Source organism: Syngnathoides biaculeatus, chromosome 7 (assembly GCF_019802595.1).
Source record: "Syngnathoides biaculeatus isolate LvHL_M chromosome 7, ASM1980259v1, whole genome shotgun sequence".
NCBI lineage: Eukaryota > Metazoa > Chordata > Actinopteri > Syngnathiformes > Syngnathidae > Syngnathoides > Syngnathoides biaculeatus.
In genome coordinates, this window is record NC_084646.1 from 4,241,163 (window position 1) to 4,260,839 (window position 19,677).

The window sequence follows — 19,677 nt, forward strand, 5'->3', positions numbered from 1 at the left end:
TACCCGATGACAGCTGGCATAGCCTCCAGCACTCCCATAACCCTTGTGAGGATAAGCGGCAAAGAAAATGGAGGGATGGAGATAATTAAAGGTATTTGGATTTATTTCAGCGGTCTCTGTGAAATTTCGCATTATCCAGTCGACTCGCAGTCGCTCTCATTTTCAAAAACGCTGGCGACCCCTCATTTAGTTTTCAAGAACAAAATAAAAATATACAACTAAACGTTTCTTTTGTTTTCAAATAATTCCAACCCCCAAACATGCCTAATTATTAACACAATATGGTAAATAATGGCAATTTTTTGGGGAAATGTTAGAACATTTGAAGGGGGGGGGGACACACACAGATGTCATTAATTTAACTGTGAAATAATTAATTACTATTGTGTAATAAACTAAATAGACATGAGGGTCATCATCGCAACAGCAAGTAAAGGTATTTTGAGTGGGGGGGGGCGTAATAGATTCTGCAATGAAATAAAATGAAATGTTAAAAGGTTTACTTGTCTTGTAAGCTTGTAAAAGTTGAGCTGTAATCAGATTGGTTACAGGTTACTAGTGCTGTGTGTGTGCGTGTGCATGCGCATTGTGCCATCAACAAACAGACGCAGACACAGAGCGGCTGACCCTTCCTTTTGTGCCCCCTCCCCAACAGTTTAAGCCTCACGGATTCTGTTTCTTTGGCCCGGTCCCGCCATCTCTGAGAAAGTAAACTGAGGGGGCTGACCCTCCCGGTTGAGGCCAGTTTGAGATCCAAAGCGGGGATGCTGCGATTCTGACATCCCGACGCTTCCCACTTCAAAAGGAGGGAGGGGAGACGGTGCTCGCGTCAGGAATTTTGTCCCCTCGCCAGTCAGCTGCATTCTTGACCCCGGCGGGGGCTGCTTAAACATCTAGCGCCGCTTTTCCTCTATTGTGGTCTCCGCGCGGCATCCTGATGTGGTCTTAAGCTCATTAGAGGGCGCGGACCCTGTCGCTTGCAAATGCGCGTCCGATGAAGACATCCAACTCGTATACGACCCGAAAGAAAGATTGGCTCTCGTCATTCAACGACCGGAGTGGACCTGACTTAAAACTCCCACCAGCAACAAAAACCACAGACGAGGCCAATCATCAAAAGTGGCAGAGTCCAAAGAGGAAGTGCCAAAACGATCCTGAATTGGAGACGCACCATTTTCAAAAACCGCCAGATTTTGCGTCCAGTGGGTGTAAAAAAAAGTCTTCACAGCGCCTCTTCAAATGCCACAAATACACAAAAAAATGAGACAAATGTTTTTTTACCAACCGCTACAACTATCCAGCCATCCATTTTCTTCACCGCTTATCCTCACGATAGTCGCAGGGAGTGCCGGAGGCAATCCCAGCTGTCAATGTGCAGGAGGCGGGGTAAACCCTGAACTGGTCACCAGCTAATCGCAGGGCAAATAGAGACAAACAGCCGCACTCACAATCACACCTAGGGGCAATTTAGAGTGTCCAATGAATGTTGCATGTTTTTGGGATGTGGGAGGAAACCGGAGTGCCCGGACAAAACCCACACAGGCACGGGGAGAACGTGCAAACTCCACACAGGCGGGTCCGGGATAGAACTTGGGACCTCAGAACTGTGAGGCCATCGCTTTACCTGCTGATCCACCGTGCCGCCCCGCTACAACTAAAAAAAAATGAAATCTTTTACAGGGGAACAAAATAAAAGGCAGTTGCACAAGTGTGCTGTGTCTCATAATATTTAACACGTCACCATTTTTTTCTCAAATATATTTCCCAAGGTGCCATTGGCATGAAAATCTCTTTTACACAGCCTCGGCATGTGTACCAAATGGTATTTCCTTTACAAATGTACTGGGTGAGGCTTATAACCAGGTGCGCTCTGTAGGACAGGAATTACGGTACTGACCATGCCAACGAGGATTTATTTCATCATTTGTTTGTTTGCAATGACAGCGTCAAGACATCACCTGTCTGGAAGCGATTTGCATTGCTCTGGAGTGATTTTGGCCCATGGGGCTTCTTTTTAAGGACCTTTCCATACATTATTGATTGGAGTCAAGTCAGGTGATTGGCTGGGCCATTCTAGCAGCTTTATTTCTTTAACTTGCAACCAATAGACTTCCCTCGGTAGTATGTTTTGGATCATTATCCTACTAAAATGTCCACCCACATTTCACCATCATCTTTGTCAAAAATGTCTCCGTACATATGTCAATTTATCTTTCCTTCAATAATGTAGTTTACCAGTCCCATTTTTCAAAATCCACCCCATTTACGAACTTCACTGCTGGTATGTATTTAGGGTGATGTGCAGTCCCATTTCTCCTCCAACCGTGGTGTGTATACTATGACGTCCAAACAATTAAATTTTTGTCTCATCAGAATAAACTATATTCTCAGAGTATTTCATTGGTTTATCCAAATGTTGTCTCTGATGTGTTTTTTTTTTTTCCAGAAATGTGGTGAGAATGCATACTCAGGCAATGTACAGTACTTACTGCTTTCCTTGTGACAACAGTATTTGGTAATTCCAGGTCTTTTTGAGGCTCTCCGCAGGCAGTCTCTTCTGATTATTCTTTGCGCTCTTCTGTCAGTAATCTTGCAAGGAGCACCTGATTGAGGCAAATTCATGGTGGTATGATTAGCTTTCCACTTAAATAATAGTCCCCCACTTCCCATTGTGCTCACTGGAGCACTCAGAAGCTTAGATACGTGCCAGTCATTACGTTTTACAACAATTAACTGCTCTTAACCAAGATGAGATGTGTTTTGACTCACACCTTGGCAAGGAGACCTTTTTGTAGGCCGTTAATGAGGAATGAACCACCTGATATTCATTTTCACTGACAAAGGGGTTCAATTGCTGTTTGATTATTGGTAGATTTTCGGCATTGTCTTGGCTTTCCACATTCTTTGCACCTCCTTTTTTGCGTGTGCTCCATTGTTTTCCCTTTGTCATTTTACATCATGTAAATTCTGATTTTGTTTCACTTTCTTTGTATGTATGGCTGACAAAGATTGTTCCCAACATCTGGTGAAATTTTCAAGTTGATAGCACCTTTAGCTTTAGCCGCTGTATCTGGGATGTGGCTATTTATGGAATTCACCAGTCACATTCAAATATGTTAAATTGGAGTAGGCGCAAACCTTTTTTGTGAGGAAAATGGTTCAGAAGTATACAATACTCACAAAAAGTTATGAATATTCACTTTCCATGAATCAATACATTTCCAAGACTCTCCACTTCTATACCTTTCTGTCACTTCCAGTTTCTCTATTTGACACTATGATACTCCATGCTGCGTTTCCACTTCCCAAATATCCAAGGTACCGTTGATCAACTGTCAAATGTCATCTTGGTCTTGTGTCGAATTGTGACCAGGATGATGAAGAAAAATTAAAGTTTAAAGAGCAAATCTAAAGAAACCAGGAAATGTTATTTGTCTAGCCATGCGTCCAATGCCTGTTCTGAATTTTGCCCATCAGCACCTTGGTAAGGAAACAGCAAGTCGTGCAACAAGTACTGAAAAAGTAAACAGTTGGATATTGATTCATTTTCTGGACTGCGAGACCGCACTAGAGTCACAGGTGTGCTGGAGCCTATTTGAGCTATCTTCGGGCAGGAGGCGGGGTACACCCTGAACGACCGCAAAGCTCCAGAGTTCGTAAAACTTTGCAGGTAAAATTCGTTACGAGCAGAAATACATAGATCTTGAAAGATGATGCTTATTTTGTGTAGTCTTGACCATTGTTCACTCGAAACTGCGCCACTCCACGGAAGCACACGGTCACAACGAGCTGCTGCTCAGCCTATTTCTACTTCCTAGTTTACCTGACACCACCCCACTCCGCTCTTAAAGGGGTACACTCAGAATTACAAACAGAACACACACCCGCAACTTTATATCTGCGGGCATAACTGGTGGACCACACCTGTAACTTTATATCTGCGGGCATGACTGACCATACCTGTACATTTTTCAAATGTGAGTGATTGCCTACTGGCAATTTAGCGTCTTCAATTAACCCTACCATGCATGTTTTGGGGATGTGGGAAGAAAATAGAACACCCAGCACAGGGAGAACATGCAAACTATACACAGGCGACTCCAGATTTGAACCCGGGTCCTGAGAACTGACCAGTCGTCCAGTGGTGCCTACATACAGTTGGTTGTGTATTCAAAACATTTAAAGGTCAACTTAAGTGCATTTTAGGCTCATCCTGAAATTTGATCCCTAAAACGAATACCACCAAACCTGGTGGGAATAGTTTGTCGAATCCTTACACTTCCCGTTGTTGCAGTTGGTAATACCCTACATAGGATTGACAGTTTCAAGCATATTTAATGTATTTGAAAAGCAGGTTGGTGACCACTTGACACAATGGGACGCAAACACCGAATAGGAAAGATTGACGGGGAATATCATTATGTGTCCGTGGCATTTCCGAGTGTCAGGAGAGGAACATGCCCGAGCGCATTGTACGCATCACGGCTGCGTGATAGCAACTGTAATCTTCCACTTCACAGGAGATGCACTATGCACGCACCGTCCCCGCAAGGAAGACTGACAGCACATGCACCTGTCTGACGGTTACATAAACAAACTACACCTTCCCCCTTAGGCGCCACGTCCGACACGGGGAAAACAACTCGAGTGCTTTCAGTCATGAAAAATCGGCAGGAAAATAACTCTTACTGGCCTCAAGGAATCTTTCACACACTTCCGATGTCAAATTTGAAAGCAAATTCACACTCTAACACGAGATGTCAAGTGAAATTGAAATGGAAAAAAATTCAGGCCTCGTGATTTTTGACAGTGAAAGCCAAAATCGAAAATCTCTTTTTAAGTATAGCAATACACAAGTTATTACGATACAGTGAACCCACATTCATTGTAGACGATTAAGGCCTAAAAAGTACACGTGGAAATCTTATTTTACCCCTTCAGACACTTTAAACAGTTAACTTAACACACCCGTTTCAAAAACATTCTTGAAGTATTTGAACAAAAAATTGCAAGCATAAAATATTTAGAAAATTTCTCAGATCTGTATGTTAGAAAAGTGCCTTTCAGAGGCGGCGGCTGGTGGATTGGCTGTGGCCTTCGGCATTCAGTAAATGGCTGTGCATGGCCAACTGGTACTCTAAATATATAAACATTGTTATTTAAAGTAACTAAATCATAAATTCTGCCTGCTTTCTCCATTGGGCTAATCACCTTTCTGTCGATAAACTGCAAAATTTCCTATAATCTGTGTCACATTATGGTCATCTAAATAGTGGAACTGTTAATACCCTAAGCACCTCAATATTTCCAAAATTTGAATAAAAATAAAACATTTAAAAAATATTAAGTTGCACAAAACTTCCACCCACCGCCACACAAGACCCCACAGATTGGGGAGACATTGGGAGTGCATAAAAAAAAAAATTCAGAACCCATAAAAAGAACAACTGTTTACATTTTTCTTATCTATTTTGCATCCTTGTCTGTTACAGACTACGGGCAAATGCCCCAAATTGACAATATCTTTTTTTTTTTTCGAATTATTTTTATTAAGGGGTGAATTTCTTTTTTATTTTTATTAGATTAAACTGGACGGGCATGGTGGTTCAGCTGAAAAGTGTTGGCCTCACAGTTCTAAGGTTGAGGGTTCGATCCCGGCCCCGCCTGTGTGCAGTTTGCATGTTCTCCTCATGCCTGCGTGGGCTTTCTCCGGGCACTCCGGTTTCCTCCCACGTCCCAAAAACACGCAACATTAATTGGACACTCTAAATTGCCCATAGGTGTGATTGTGAGTGCAACTGTTGTCTGTCTCTCTGTGCCCTGCGATTGGCTGGCAACCAGTTCAGGGTGTACCCCGCCTCCTGCCCGTTGACAGCCGGGATTGGCTCCAGCACTCCTGTGACCATTATGAGGATAAGCAGTTTAGAAAATGGATGGCTGGATTAAACCGGGGATAGGCTCCAGTGCTCCCGCGACACTTGTGAGGATAAGCGGCTCCAAAACGGATGAATGGATCATTTTTATACTTGAAACCAGTGGTGTTCAAACTGGGGGCTGCGGCATCATGACAGGGGGGTCGTGGATTGTTTCAGCCCCCCCCCCCCATCAGTTTACAATTTTAGTCAGCGCTCCGACTGACTCTGGAAGATACCATTTCTTTTTACAGTAATTCATTGAGAAAAGTTCTATATTCGACCAGCATTCCCACCACTGAAAAAAAACAAATTCGTGCAAAGATATTTTTTCATTACAGCGCACGGATCGAAATCCTACTACGGTAAAAACCCCAAACATGCTGCAAAGTGTTATTCATATCTAACAAATGCATCATCCATCAGCATTGTATCGCTCCTTCCTCACGCACGCTGACTCAAGAATAATGAATCCATCATGCGTCACGAACGGCGATGAGCAGACAGAAAGTCAGGATTTGCCCCGCGGCTCTTCCTCCAGTCTCGCTCTGCCTTCGGCCGTACATCTTGTTTGGACTCAGCGGAGGAAGCGGGACTGGCTGAGCACGTTAGCGCAACTCATTCCGTCGCGTGAGAAACCAGACAAGCGTGGATACGAGCCGACAAAACGCGCACGCGGCAACCAAGGAAAACACAGCCGCTAACTGCGAATGACTGCGTGGATGGAAGGATTGACCTTCTAAACATTCTGAGGCACAACAGGATGTGATGACGGCGCTTTGCGAGATTTATCAGATAATTGTCGATTTTAACCTCGAGGATTAAGTTGAAGCCGGCGGAAATCACGTTTGAGACGCGACTAATTCTAAACAGCTTCCAGAGAAAGAACTGGTTGCAAAAATCATCTGGAATAATCTACAGTATTTTTGTATTTTATTGTTATGTTACCATCACTATGTTTTTAGAGATTATAGCTAATTTTGGATTAAACAAAAATGTTGGCAATGCCAAATTATACAGTCAGATAAAGATTATATTTCACTCAAATTTTTAAAGCCGAGTGAAGACGCAATGGCCAATTCCAATTTTCGTCTGTATGATTTATGTCACGTGTTAAATCTACTTTCTAGCCACATATTCAATATTACTCGGCTTGTATTTCTCGACAACAGAAATGAAGTGTATGCCAACGTGCGCAAAACACGGGTAAACAACTATATGCCGGCGCAAGAACACGCTTGTCTGTTCTGGGCTTTTGCAGTACACAGAGGCAAATCCAAATTTAAGAGTTGCATGTCTTCAGCGTAGTAGCATGCACTGACATCAACTGGGAGTGACAGCTTGGGCTTTGCCTCTAATTTTGGAAACTGAAGATTGAGAGTCGGCGCAAATGAATACGAGTTTTAAAAGTGTGAAAGTGTGTGGGATGGACAAAACGATTAAAAATTCTGTATTTTTTTTTAATGGGGTCTTGCTATTCCGCTGTTATTCATTTCGTCGCCGGTGGGTTCGGAAACATATCCCCTCACTGTACATTAAGTTAGACGACGCCTCTCGGTTTGCCAATTGCATGTGTAAAACCGGGAATGGATTTTTCCGACCTGTCAATCACTCGTACAATAATAGTCAATCAGATAGTTGCATTGTCTTAGCCCCTGGCTGGACACGCCCCTGTCCCACAAGCAATGCTGGTTGACAGTAGCGTGCGCTTGGAAAAGTTAATGTTACGAACGAAATGATCCTCAGATGCGCTTGGGGAACGTGCAATTCTGATGAAAACTATCCTGCTAGGTTACAAGGGGCCTGCTTCACTCATTTTCCAAAGCCAAAACCACAGTTGATGAAGTGTCTATGATGGATTAAGGCTTGCGGAAGAGAGCGTGTACAAATAAATGTGAACTATATCAACAAACACAAGGCTGTACGCTCGAAGGTAAGTGAGGGAGAAGTATCTTCTCTGAGTTTGATTTCATTATTATCAGTGCTTTATACATTGCTGGAGAACAACTTTCATTTTGTTAGCATATCTCTGACCTGCTGAATGAAGTGTGTCATGTTTCAAGCCAAGAGTTGGGTTAGTGATACGTAAATGCAAGAGAAATGTCTATTTGCCTATTTGTATCACGTCGGACTTTTAAGACAGAGCACTGGGTTCGATTACGAGCCAATGCAAATGAATACACCCACTCACTTATAAAGTCTGCAACGATATTACTCGTGATCTTTCCAAGTAAAAAGTACTCACCCTGCTTTACATGCGCAGTACGATTCCACTATTTTATCCTGTTGGATTTCAATATGAAGTTTGTGAGGCGTCAAACGTTTTTTTGCATCAATCGCCAACGTTTCGCTGTAACTCTGACATTGCGTCCTGCTCCGTCCAAAATCTTAATTCCGTGTACATATCCTTGGGTAAAATAGTTGAGACCTCTGTGTAGAACTCTCTTGGACAAGTCTGGCGCATTTGGCAAAAAAACATACCACAATATTATCTTGAATGCGCGATAACTCCAGTTCAAACCTGTTATGTTCAGTCGCCATTTTGGAAGATTGTGGGGCATGGCAACTGTAGCTAAGGAGGGGCGGAGCTGAAGATCGCCAGTCGTAAAGGTCCATTGATTGATTGGTCACTAAGAATCGACTTCCAACATGTTCAGTCGACATTTTGGAAGCTTGTGGGACATGGCTAAGGGGGCGGAGCTTAAGATCACCATCGGAAAGGTCCATTCTGTGTGGATTGTTGTTGTTGCTCTTTACACAGAGAGTAATAGGGAGTGAATCATCAACACCTCTGCTGGTTGCAAGTCGTGCACTCCGATTTTGAATCAAATGCTTCGGGACACAATTATCATAAATTTTAGGCAAGGTCAAGCCTCAAATTCGAAAATAATGCTAACATCGACCGTAACAGAGTCTCAATTTCCAGGAGACAAAATGATGTTCAAATTCATATATTTTACAAAATATATATCAAATTAAAACTAATACAGAATCAAACTTAAAAATGCTAAAGAGGGGGGAAAAAAAACCCCAAAACAACAATCTGTTGGCTTATGCAGTTGCGGGTGTTGAATGTAGACTTGGGGCGGAAGGAATGGCAAATTGGGAAAAAAAAAAAAGGTGAATATAGGCGGACATTAGACGTCTTGTCTCCTCGCTGGCTTTTATTGAATCTTTCAAACGCAAAAACCATGTGGTAACAAAGGACCTCGGTTACGTTGAATGTGGTGAATGAAGGGTGCAGAGGGTGAAGAAGTGTTTTTTTTTGTTGTTTTTTTTCCTGTGACAAGAGGTCTGTCTAGTCGGATCTCCACGCCGTCACTGTGTCCTGTGTTTGGGGCGAGTGATGACACACACTTCATGTGAAGTGTGTGGGAGACTCGGGGAGGAAGAGCAAAAGATTTGGGATTGGGATAGTTGTAGTTTTTTTTTTTTTTTTTTTTTTTGGGGGGGGGGGGGGGTCGGGTGTGTGCTTGTGATATTGTCTTCGCTCCTCTGTGCAACACGTACACCAGGCAGCAGTGTACCATAACCACGTCGAGGGCAGAGAAGCTTACTTGCACTTGAGTGTCACTGCATGTGGATGACAGTGTCTCCATGTTATGTGTGTGCGTGTGCATGTGTTTGTAATGCGGAGACCCTGATGGTTTTGGGCCCATGCTCGTGTGTTCGGCCAGTTCACTCAGTCACTTTCTATTCTTTGGCCTCCAGGAAGAGAGTCTCCTGTGGAAACAACTTCGCTTCCAGTAGAGTTGATCCCGGATCCAACTGGGTAATCTGTGGAAAGACACGAGTAGACTTGTAATTTATCACCAGGATTTCGTAATAATTCAGACAGTGTTTTAAATACTTTAAATGGAAGACAACAGGGGGCTCCCATATTTTCTGCATCTGGGTTACAATACAGGGGCAGTGAAAAATTTGCTCGACCATTTAAAAACCAGCAGTAGTTTGCGTCACCCACCAAATACACAACGTGCACCAGCACCCAGAAACCCTTTTCACCTTAATTTTTGTTTTCTATCTACCCTTGAGAAGCCATAATTCTAGAAATCTTTAAGGGTGCAGTAGCAATGGTGGGCAGCAGTGTCTGGCTCTACCCTATCATTTATTGTACCATCGCAGTTGTGTTGCACGTCTTCCATAGAATGCCAAAACGTGGTACCCTCTACACATTCAGAAACACTAGTCATCCATCCGTCTATCCATCCATCCATCGCTTTTCCAGGTCAGGTCACGGGGGAAGTAGCTTCAGCACGGATACCCAGACGTTCCTTTCCAAAGCAAATTCTTCCCAGCTCTACTGGAGGGATCCTGAGGCGTTCCCAAGCTAGCCGAGAAACATAGTCTCTCCAGCGTGTCCTGGGTCGTCCTCGGGGTCTCTTCCCGGTGGGACATGCCCGGATCACCTCACCAGGGAGGCGTGCGGGAGGCATCCGGATCAGATGCCCCAGCCACCTCATCTGGCTCCTCTCAATGCAGAAGAGTAGCGGCTCGACACTAACCCCTCCCGGATGACCGGGCTTCTCACCCTATCTCTAAGGGAGAGACCGGACACCCTGCGGAGGAAACTCATTTCGGCCGCTTGTATCTGGGATCTTGTTCTATCAGTCACGACCCACAGCTCATGCCCATAGGTGAGGGTAGGAACATAGATCGACTGGTAAATTGAGAGCTTCGCCTTTCGACTTAGCTCCCTCTTTACCACAACGGACCGATACAAAGTCCCCATCACTGCACATGCTGCACCGACCCGTCTGTCGATCTCCCGCTCCATTCTTCCCTCATTTGTGAACAAGACCCCAAGATACTTGGAACTCCTCCACTTGAGGAAGGATCTCATCCTCGACCTGGAGAGGGCATGCCACCCACCCTTTTCCGACTGAGGACCATAGTCTCGGATTTGTAGGTGCTCATTCTCATCCCAGCCGGTTCACACTCAGCTGCGAATCGCTCCAGTGAGAGCTGGAGATCACGGCTTGATGAAGCCAACAGAACCACATCATCTGCAAAGAGCAGAGATGAGATGCTGAGGCCACCAAAGCGGACACCCTCTACGTCTCGGCTGCACTTAGAAGTTCTGTCCATAAAAGTTATGAACAAAATCGGTGACTAAGGGCAGCCTTGGCGGAGTCCAACTTTCACCGGAAATGAGTCCGACTTATTGCCGGCAATGCGGACCAAACTCTGACAGCGACATCTGACACTAAAGTCAATGACACCAAAATCAACAAACACTTAAGAGTCATGGTTCATCCCAATGAAGCGATCAGGACTTTCAATTTCTTCCATGCCAAACTCATTCAATACCTTCCAATCAGTACAATAATTATATAAGTATTGAATGGATTCCTAACACTGTGTTTTGGAAATCTGGCACGCAAAGAGAGGTCTGTAAAAGTGCTTGTGGTGTTGACGTTTACGTCTGAATGAGCCAGACTGTAACAAAGGCCTATATGCGTTTCGCAGGCCCTACAGTATAGTGATTAATTTCCGTTGAAAAAGAGAGAGAAACATGTTTTCCCTCCCGCACAAGCTACTGGTCCAGGGTAGAGGAATAATGCAGCGCCACCCACCACGGAGCTGATTGAGTTAGCCGACATGAAGGGGGTCTGACCTATGTTTTTTAAAACAATCCGAATCCCTCTGACACCCTGTGGGCCTCTTCGCTTATGTGAGCTAATCACTCGAGGGGTTGTGTTACATCGGGCCAATCTAACACCTGGGCTGAACGGGCTGTGTGGCGGGGAGGTGCTGTGACAATGAGATGTGTCCAGGGCTTATCTGATGACTGCTGCACCAGCCCCTCTGATTAGGGCCCCTTTTCTAACCAGACGGTGGGATAATTAAGCGATTCCCTGTACCTGCTCTACTGGGTCGAAGGGTAAGCCCGGCGCAGTAAAGGTTGACCTCAGAACAAAAAGAGTGACAGGTCGGAGAGAGACTATTATAAGGCATGAAATGTGAACTCTTGATCATGAACGAGTCACACCTTTGTCCGTCATCACCCTCCCTACAGAATATGACTATAAGACCGTTGAAGTAGTAAATTTGAGGTCATAAAATTCAAAATCTGGTCAAAGTTTTGGGGAACGCAGACTCTAAAGTTGAACAAAACCTCACTCTGAATTGACATTATTCATGACACACAAATTAAAGTGCAACCTTAGCGTACCTTACGAGAGCTTACCTCAGATAATTCACCACGATTAAAAAAAAAAAAAATCGTGACACAGGCTGCACCCAACAATTACTTTCATGATTGATTCATTTGAAGATGATTTTTTGATTCATTGGCTCAAAACATTTTCTCTTTTCGAGCCCTTTATTTAAAAAAAAAAAACAGGGCATTATTTAACTTTTGACAGTGCAGAAAATGGACAAACATAGATTAGGATTCAGTTGCTGGTTTGGTCCTTTTGAATAAACAAAGATAATCCACCTGCTTTCAAAGAGGACTACAGAAATCTGAGAATACTTACTGTGGAAAGACTGAAATTCAGAAGGCACACAAGGCATGTTTACAGACAACCATGAGAAGTGAAACATATATATGACAAGGTATGTGAAAAAAAATACATTTACAGTAGTAACCAGTAATGACTTCTTCTTTTTCTTTTGGCTTGTCCCGTTAGGGGTTGCCACAGTGTGTCATCTTTTTCCATCTAAGCCTATCTCGTGCATCCTCCTCTCTAACACCCACTTGTCCTCATGTCCTCCCTCACCACATCCATCAACCTTTTCTTTGGTCTTCCTCTCGCTCTTTTGCCAGGCAGCTCCATCCTCAGCACTCTTCTACCAATATACTCCCTCTCTCCCCTCTGGACATGTCCAAAGCATCAAAGTCTGCTCTCTCTAACCTTGTCGTCCAGTTCTGCTTCCTGTTGTTTATTCAGTGCCACCGTCTCTAATCTGTACATCATGGCCGGCCTCACCACTGTTTTATAAACTTTGCCCTTCATTCTAGCAGAGACTCTTCTGTCACATAGAACACCAGACACCTTCCGCCAACTGTTCCACTCCGATTGGACCCGTTTCTTCACTTCTTTACCACACTCTCCATTGCCCTGTATTGTTGACCCCAAGTATTTGAAGTCGTCCACCCTCGCTATCTTTTCTCCCTGCAGATTCACTCTTCCTCCTACGCACCTCACATTCATGCAAATATATTCTGTTTTACTTCGGCTAATCTTCATTCCTCTCCTTTCCAGTTTTCCAATTGTTCTTCCGGCTGCTCCCTACTTTCACTGCAGATCACAATATCATCTGCGAACATCATAGTCCAAGGGGATTCCAGTCTAAAAGTCTAAAGTAGTAGAGTAAAGTAGTAGTAACCAGTAATGTGATTCCTCCTATAAGTTACCAGAGTCTTAGACAGAGGTTGTCGTTTTTTTTAATGCTTTGAACTAAGAAAATAAAACTAATGAGAAATGGCATCTTATTTTCTCATTTTTATTTTGAGTTGAGATGAGAAATTGCGTCTTATTTTCTTATGAGTTTTATTTTGTTGGCGGAAGGTGTCTGGTGTTCTATGTGACAGAAGAGTCTCTGCTAGGATGAAGGGCAAAGTTTATAAAACAGTGGTGCGGTCCGCCATTATGCATGGATTCGAGATGGTGACACTGAAGAAAACAGGAAGCAGAACTGGAGTTAGCAGAGATGAAGATGTTGAGGTTCTCGCTTGGAGTGAACAGGTTGGATAGGATTAGAAATGAGACCATTAGAGGGACAGCCAAAGTTGGATGATTACAAAATTTGTCAAATTTAAGACTATTATTATTGGTGGTTAATTTACTTTTAAACTTACATGACAAGCATGTTCAATAGTTACTTTGGCTTATTACATTATTTACTGCTGGAAAACGTGTTACAAAAGGCAAACTAATTGGAGGTCACCGGGCATTCTCGAACTTTAGAAGTTTTATAGTAGTTGTAAAAACCTTTTCACAATAACATCCACCACAAACTTCTCATGATAAAACCCTGGCTCACGTTTATATTCCAAACTTGGAAGACTGTGCCAAGAAGAAAAAATATATATTTCAGTATGTGGCAAAGGGTAGGCAAAAAAATTAGGTCAAGTAAATTAGGTGAAGGTAAGGAGGACATAACATCAAGCAAACTTTCACATCTCCCAAGGGTGTTTGGAAATGTCACGCCAACGTGCGCAGCGGCAGTCTTTGACTCCCCATCTTTCATCTCCTTGCCCTCATTTCAACGTGCCATTTAGATACTTGACTTCTCAGCGGGGGGTCCCAGGAAGCCTGGTGCGAGCAGACACGGGCTGCCATATCACCTCAAGCCCCTCACCTCGTCAACTACATCACACTGCAACGGGGAGCGAGTGGGGCGGGATGGGTGTGCGTGTGCACTGGCTGCAATCATGTAGCTTCCCAACGGCGGGCCCGAGCTCTTAGCCCACCTCGGGAATGGGGTGTCGCAAACGGCTGACATGCTAATGAGCCTGGAAGGCTGTTGTGACACCACAGCATCAGGTAGGAGTAAATGAGGCTTTTGGGTGGGGCAGGTGCATGCGTCTCTGAACAACATATAACTGTGTGTGTGCGTGTATGTGAGTGTGGGCGTGTTCGCAGCAAATTTTAGACGGGTTTTGCCGTGCGCCTTGGAGCGACGACGAAGGGACTCGCAGCATCTGACTCTGAAAAGCAAAGCAGGGAAACAAGATGCCACACTGACACAGGAGACGGGCCCCATCGGTGATTGTTTACATTGTTATCCAATTAACAGACCATAAGCACGGAGGCATCTGTCAACAAACAAAGCTGTTGTTTTTCCGCCGCTCTGCCTAAGCCATACTTTCTCCTACTGTGCCGCCGCAGCCGCACGTCAGTGTGCATGTATACGACAGACACGGCCGAGTTGTCTCATCATTTGCCGTTTCTCAACCCTGTGTCAATAAAGTTTTCAACATCCCCAATTGAATCAGTCACCTGAACCGGCCCACCCTCTGAAGAAAATCAATGAGTCAAAGACTATTTTTGAAAGGTAGATTTTAAAAAATCAAATATTCTGACTTTATAAAGGTAATATGGTTCAGTTTGTTGACTGACACTGGACAAGGTACTAATTGAATATAAATTCATGTGGCTGTCGTTGGCAGTGGTGCCAAACTGTGCTGAATCATTATGAGAGCCGTGTGTAAAATTGTGACAACGTGAATTGACAGAGTATGATACAGTGCACATCCACACCACCTCTGCGACATTGTTCTCAAATGAGCCAACTTGGCATTATAAATGCTTTTCGGTAATTTTAGATTGAGAAGAATAATTCCTACGTGAAATAAAGTGATCACCACACAGGCTTGTGTGTATTTTGGCTGGGCACCATCCATCATGTTTAATTGCCGAAATCCATCGACATTTTCTAGTCTTTTCAGCTGGTATTCTATAGAAAGATCTCTTTGAATATCTGTCTCGTCTGTTGTGACAATCAATAGCACAACAGGTCTCAGGTTTTGTAAATATTCTCCTCCGGTTCAATGTCTCCCACAATGTTGAGCAGCTCTGTTTGAATCATGACGTCACGTGCACGAGCTCCATAGTTCGGCACTGGCAGATTCACGGACTTTGTGGATATTTTTCTTCTTTTTTCATTCCCTCCAATACAATTAGGAGTGTCAATTTTTCTTCTTTTTTCATTCCCTCCAATACAATTGTGTCAATTACATACATATATGCAGATTTTTTCTATTGCTATAAGTTCCTATTTCCTGCCGATAGTGAGTCTCGAATGTACACTGATTTCTATCACTGGTGAAAGCAGAAAATGTGATAGACACTTGATAATTGGTTTGATTTTAACATAAAACTTTGAGGTAGGATTGAGTAGTGGTCTGCAATACAGGAAAGAAAAACAAAATCATGTCCAACTCCAAAATTAATAAAACCTGACTGTGAATAGCCATTCATTACAAGCGCTCGTAAGTTCATTAAAACCAAATAGCTTGCCTGTAAACTAGTGCTGTGTAGTGTTTGTTATGGCCAATTACAAAAGCAGTGGGAGATCATTATCAGCTGCCAGGAGCATTGACAACACGTAGTCCCAGGGTGGGACCACAAAACGGTATGTAGATCTTCAAAGGAAAGAGGAGACCATTGGACAGACTGGACCCGGTAAAGAAGGACTGACTGAAGGGAATACTGGAAATGTAAAAATATTTTACTGACTCAAATTGTGATTTTTAACAATGCAGAGAATTAATAACCCTAATACAAAAAAATTCAAGGAAGTAAGGGACTGTGTAGGACAGATGGAGAAGAGGAGAGAGAAAGGAAACTGAGATGAAGGGAAAACCGCAGGGACTGGGAGGTGAGGAGGCGGTCAAAGGCAAAACGTGTAGATTGCACTGGTTAGCAAGTAGTGATCAGTGTAATAGTGGCCACAGAGATTTAGAGTTTTTGAGAAGCAACAGAGATTAGCTGTCACGTGTAGAGAGATTGCGGCAGAGGAAGCCACTTTCGGATGAATTAAACTACTTTGAAAATAAACTGCTGTAGATGTTTTAACTGAAACGTTCAGATAAGAAAACCCCCATCCGTGCAACAGATGTAAAATCTATATCAGCACTGAACATAGATTCTTTAGTGCTGGTGTTTATTGTTTCAGAATCTCAAGTTTTGTCTGGGAATCATCCTGGAAGACTGCTTAGTGGAGGGGGAAAGAGTACAGTATCGAGAGTGAGGAAAATAATGTGCTCGTTTGACAGCGTTTGGCTGTACGAGCAAGGCAAGAGCAACAGTCTAAACATGCTCACTTTGTAATGAAGGATGAAGACCTTGGGCCTCTAGCAAAGGCTTGGGCAGAAGAAAAAAAACAGGAAAATTGCTCAATGGCAAGAAGTGAAACATTAAATCTGCCACCGTTCTTCAAACTTACAGTCGTAGAAAGGGATAGTTCTCTGAGCACGGCTAAGCCCCATACAAATGATGCCAGTGTTTGGCCTGCTGTAGTGCTGAGGAGATAAGCCAGTGGGACCAAACGCTGACGAGGAGTCCAAAAACTGGAGATGGATGGGCAATGATTGGCACGGTTTTAGGGAGGCGGCTTGGGCAAGGAATTCGAGACAATCAATTTGCCTGACGTATTATGATGTACAAAGCCTAATTCCAATGAAGGTTTGTGTAAAACTAAAATAAGAATACAATGACTTGCAAATCCTTTTCTACATTATTTGCAAATCCTTTTCAACCTACTGCCCATTTAATTGAATAAACTATAAACAAAATATTTACAGGAATGTTCAAACTAAGGAACATTACTGTTGTTTTGGAACACTCACTCAATTTTACTTTTATGCCTGAAAATCTCTGAACCCCGAAAACAAACAATGAATGCAAGCGACCTTCGACCCTTTAAGCGGCACTTAATTAAAAACCTGCATCGTTGTGTAAAAGATATTGTCTCATGGGCTCAGGAAGACAACAGAAAACCATTGTCAGTTAACAGAGTTTGTTGCTCTATCTACAATTTCAACTAAAAACTCTCTATAACCCAGAAATGGTAACAGCTTCTCTCAGCCTGAGCTCATCTGAGATGGACTGATGCAAAGTCGTAAAGTGTGCTGTGGTCTGCCGTGTCCACATTGCAAATTGTTTTTTGGAAATCATGTACGTCGTTTCCATCAGGCCAAAGAGGATTTGGGTTTGACTGACAATCTCAGCTGTTATAAATTCAAAGATCAAAAGCCAGTATCTGTGCTGTTATGGAGATGTGTTAGTGTCCATGGCATGGATAACTCGCCCATCTGTGAAGGCGCCACAAATGCTGAAAGGTACATACGTGTTGGAGCAACATATGCTGCCATCCAAGCAATGTCTTTTTAAGGGACGTCTCTCCTTATTTCAGCAGGAAATAAGCACTGTAACACTGTATTGTTTGTAAATGAAGAAAGAGTGTAAGTACAGGACTGGCCTGTCAGTAGTCAAGAATAGTCTCCCAGAGAAAACGCACAATGAAACTTAAATATGACAACCAGGAGACAAGTCGGTTGAGCAACAGAAGTTGTACATTAAGCAAAAATTGAGAAGGTTTCACCTACAAGGCAGTCCTCTGTTCCCTCATGCTTATTGAGTACTGTTAAAAAGAAAGGTGATATATAACACAGGGGTAAACATGCCTCTTTTCCAAGTGTTGCAGGCGTCAAATAAAAAATTGAGCCATTGTATTTTTTTAATTTACATTTTACTATATGTTTATTTATATATGGCATTTATATTGGAATTGAGGTTTGTATTTCACAATTATCTTACATTTACACAGATTAAAAAAAAATCCAAGAGCCTACAAAGTATTTAGTAGGATAAGCACCTGGCCTGGATTTATTTTTATTGGAAAAAATGTGGCCCAGTTAGTCTAATGAAAAGAAGTAAATGAAGAAACTGTGGGATTAGGTATCAATGGATCTGAATGTCTGGACAAAAGTCACATATGAGTAACACAAATGCCAATGTGATCAGTGTAAGCGAAAGAAAAAAATAGTGTAGTACTACATCAAATAAAAACTAATTAAATTACACACCACTGTCTACCAAAGTTTTTTCAAACCATCATTTTAGTGGTGGATTAAAGAGAGCTATCAAATATAGGCAGGGTGGAGAGGAGCATGATCAAATAAAAGTGTGACATCCAACAAAGCTGTGTAGAAGAGAGAAGAAAGAAGATGTCAACAGTTGTGTGGCTGTACAAAAGCAATAGTGCATCCTCTGATCCTGGCAGAGCAACAGTGAGAGCGTCTGGACGGGATGGAGGCATTCTATGCTCTCCCTCATTTAATTACAACTAAGAGCTGTGGGATTAGACCAGGGCCTGTGTTCACAGTCTTATACTGGCATTTCCACTCATCTTCCACTTCCCCCTAAAATCACTTTTCTCAATCCTCCATCTTCTTTTCAATGTCTATTCCACGTGTACTCGTCGGTAATTTCCCTATCGAGCAGCTTCTCTGTTTATTTTCTGTCTGAGCTTTTGTCCTCTATGTAGCGGTCCTCTGTTTACCCCCTCAAAATCCTGCCATTCTGTTTTTGCTGGAATTTCAATTCAGACAACTCCGTCTCCTACACGTTTACTCTTGATCATGAAGAGAAAACTGGGAATCAGTGTCAAAAATGTGAGCAACACCTGTGTTTGCCTGAAAATCTCTATGCGTGTGAAGTGCATGATTGTGGGGAAAAAAAAAAGGGAGAGCTGCACATTAATATGGGTGCTGGATGTTTGTCCGTTACTGGTCTCTAAAGACATCTGTGGCACACTGCCTGGGCAAGCCTACACTCACGCATGGACCTACACGCACATCTGCACATACACACTCAATGCTGCCACCACCTTCACTCTTGATTAATGGAAATCTCAGTTTTGTTTCCAGCAGCACAACTAATTAAACGAGCAGTTAAAAGAATGCTCATTAGTTTGTTACCATAGTGTGGCTAAAGGCTGCTGTCAGCAGCAACACAGATACGACTACGATTGGTGGGGACAACTGTATTCTCACAGCCATCATGTACTCTATTCGCAATAGACACTAATTGATACGCACTCGAGGAGTAGGTGGAATTAGAATTAGAAGAACGCTTTTCTTGTCACTGGTACGTACAGTATAAATAAAAGGTTCAACACAAAAAAATTGAAGCTCAAGAAAAATAATAACACACGACAAACTTTGTGTGTTAACAGATCAACACAGATGAGAACAAATGTAGGTGTTTTAGGTTAGCGGTTTCTACCCACCGTTACCATTACTCCTTGA

General features: G+C 43.0%; 1 protein-coding gene across 1 annotated transcript in view; it reads right to left on the bottom strand.

The window, feature by feature from the left end:
- Positions 1 to 8,847: 8,847 nt before the first annotated feature.
- The window catches only part of faf1 (Fas (TNFRSF6) associated factor 1), a 74,946-nt gene continuing 64,116 nt past the window's right edge, over positions 8,848 to 19,677 (bottom strand). The window contains exon 19 of the mRNA XM_061824194.1: positions 8,848 to 9,689. Within this exon, the coding sequence (XP_061680178.1) occupies positions 9,606 to 9,689 (84 nt within the window). The 3' untranslated portion in view covers positions 8,848 to 9,605. The remainder of the gene's footprint in view (positions 9,690 to 19,677) is intronic.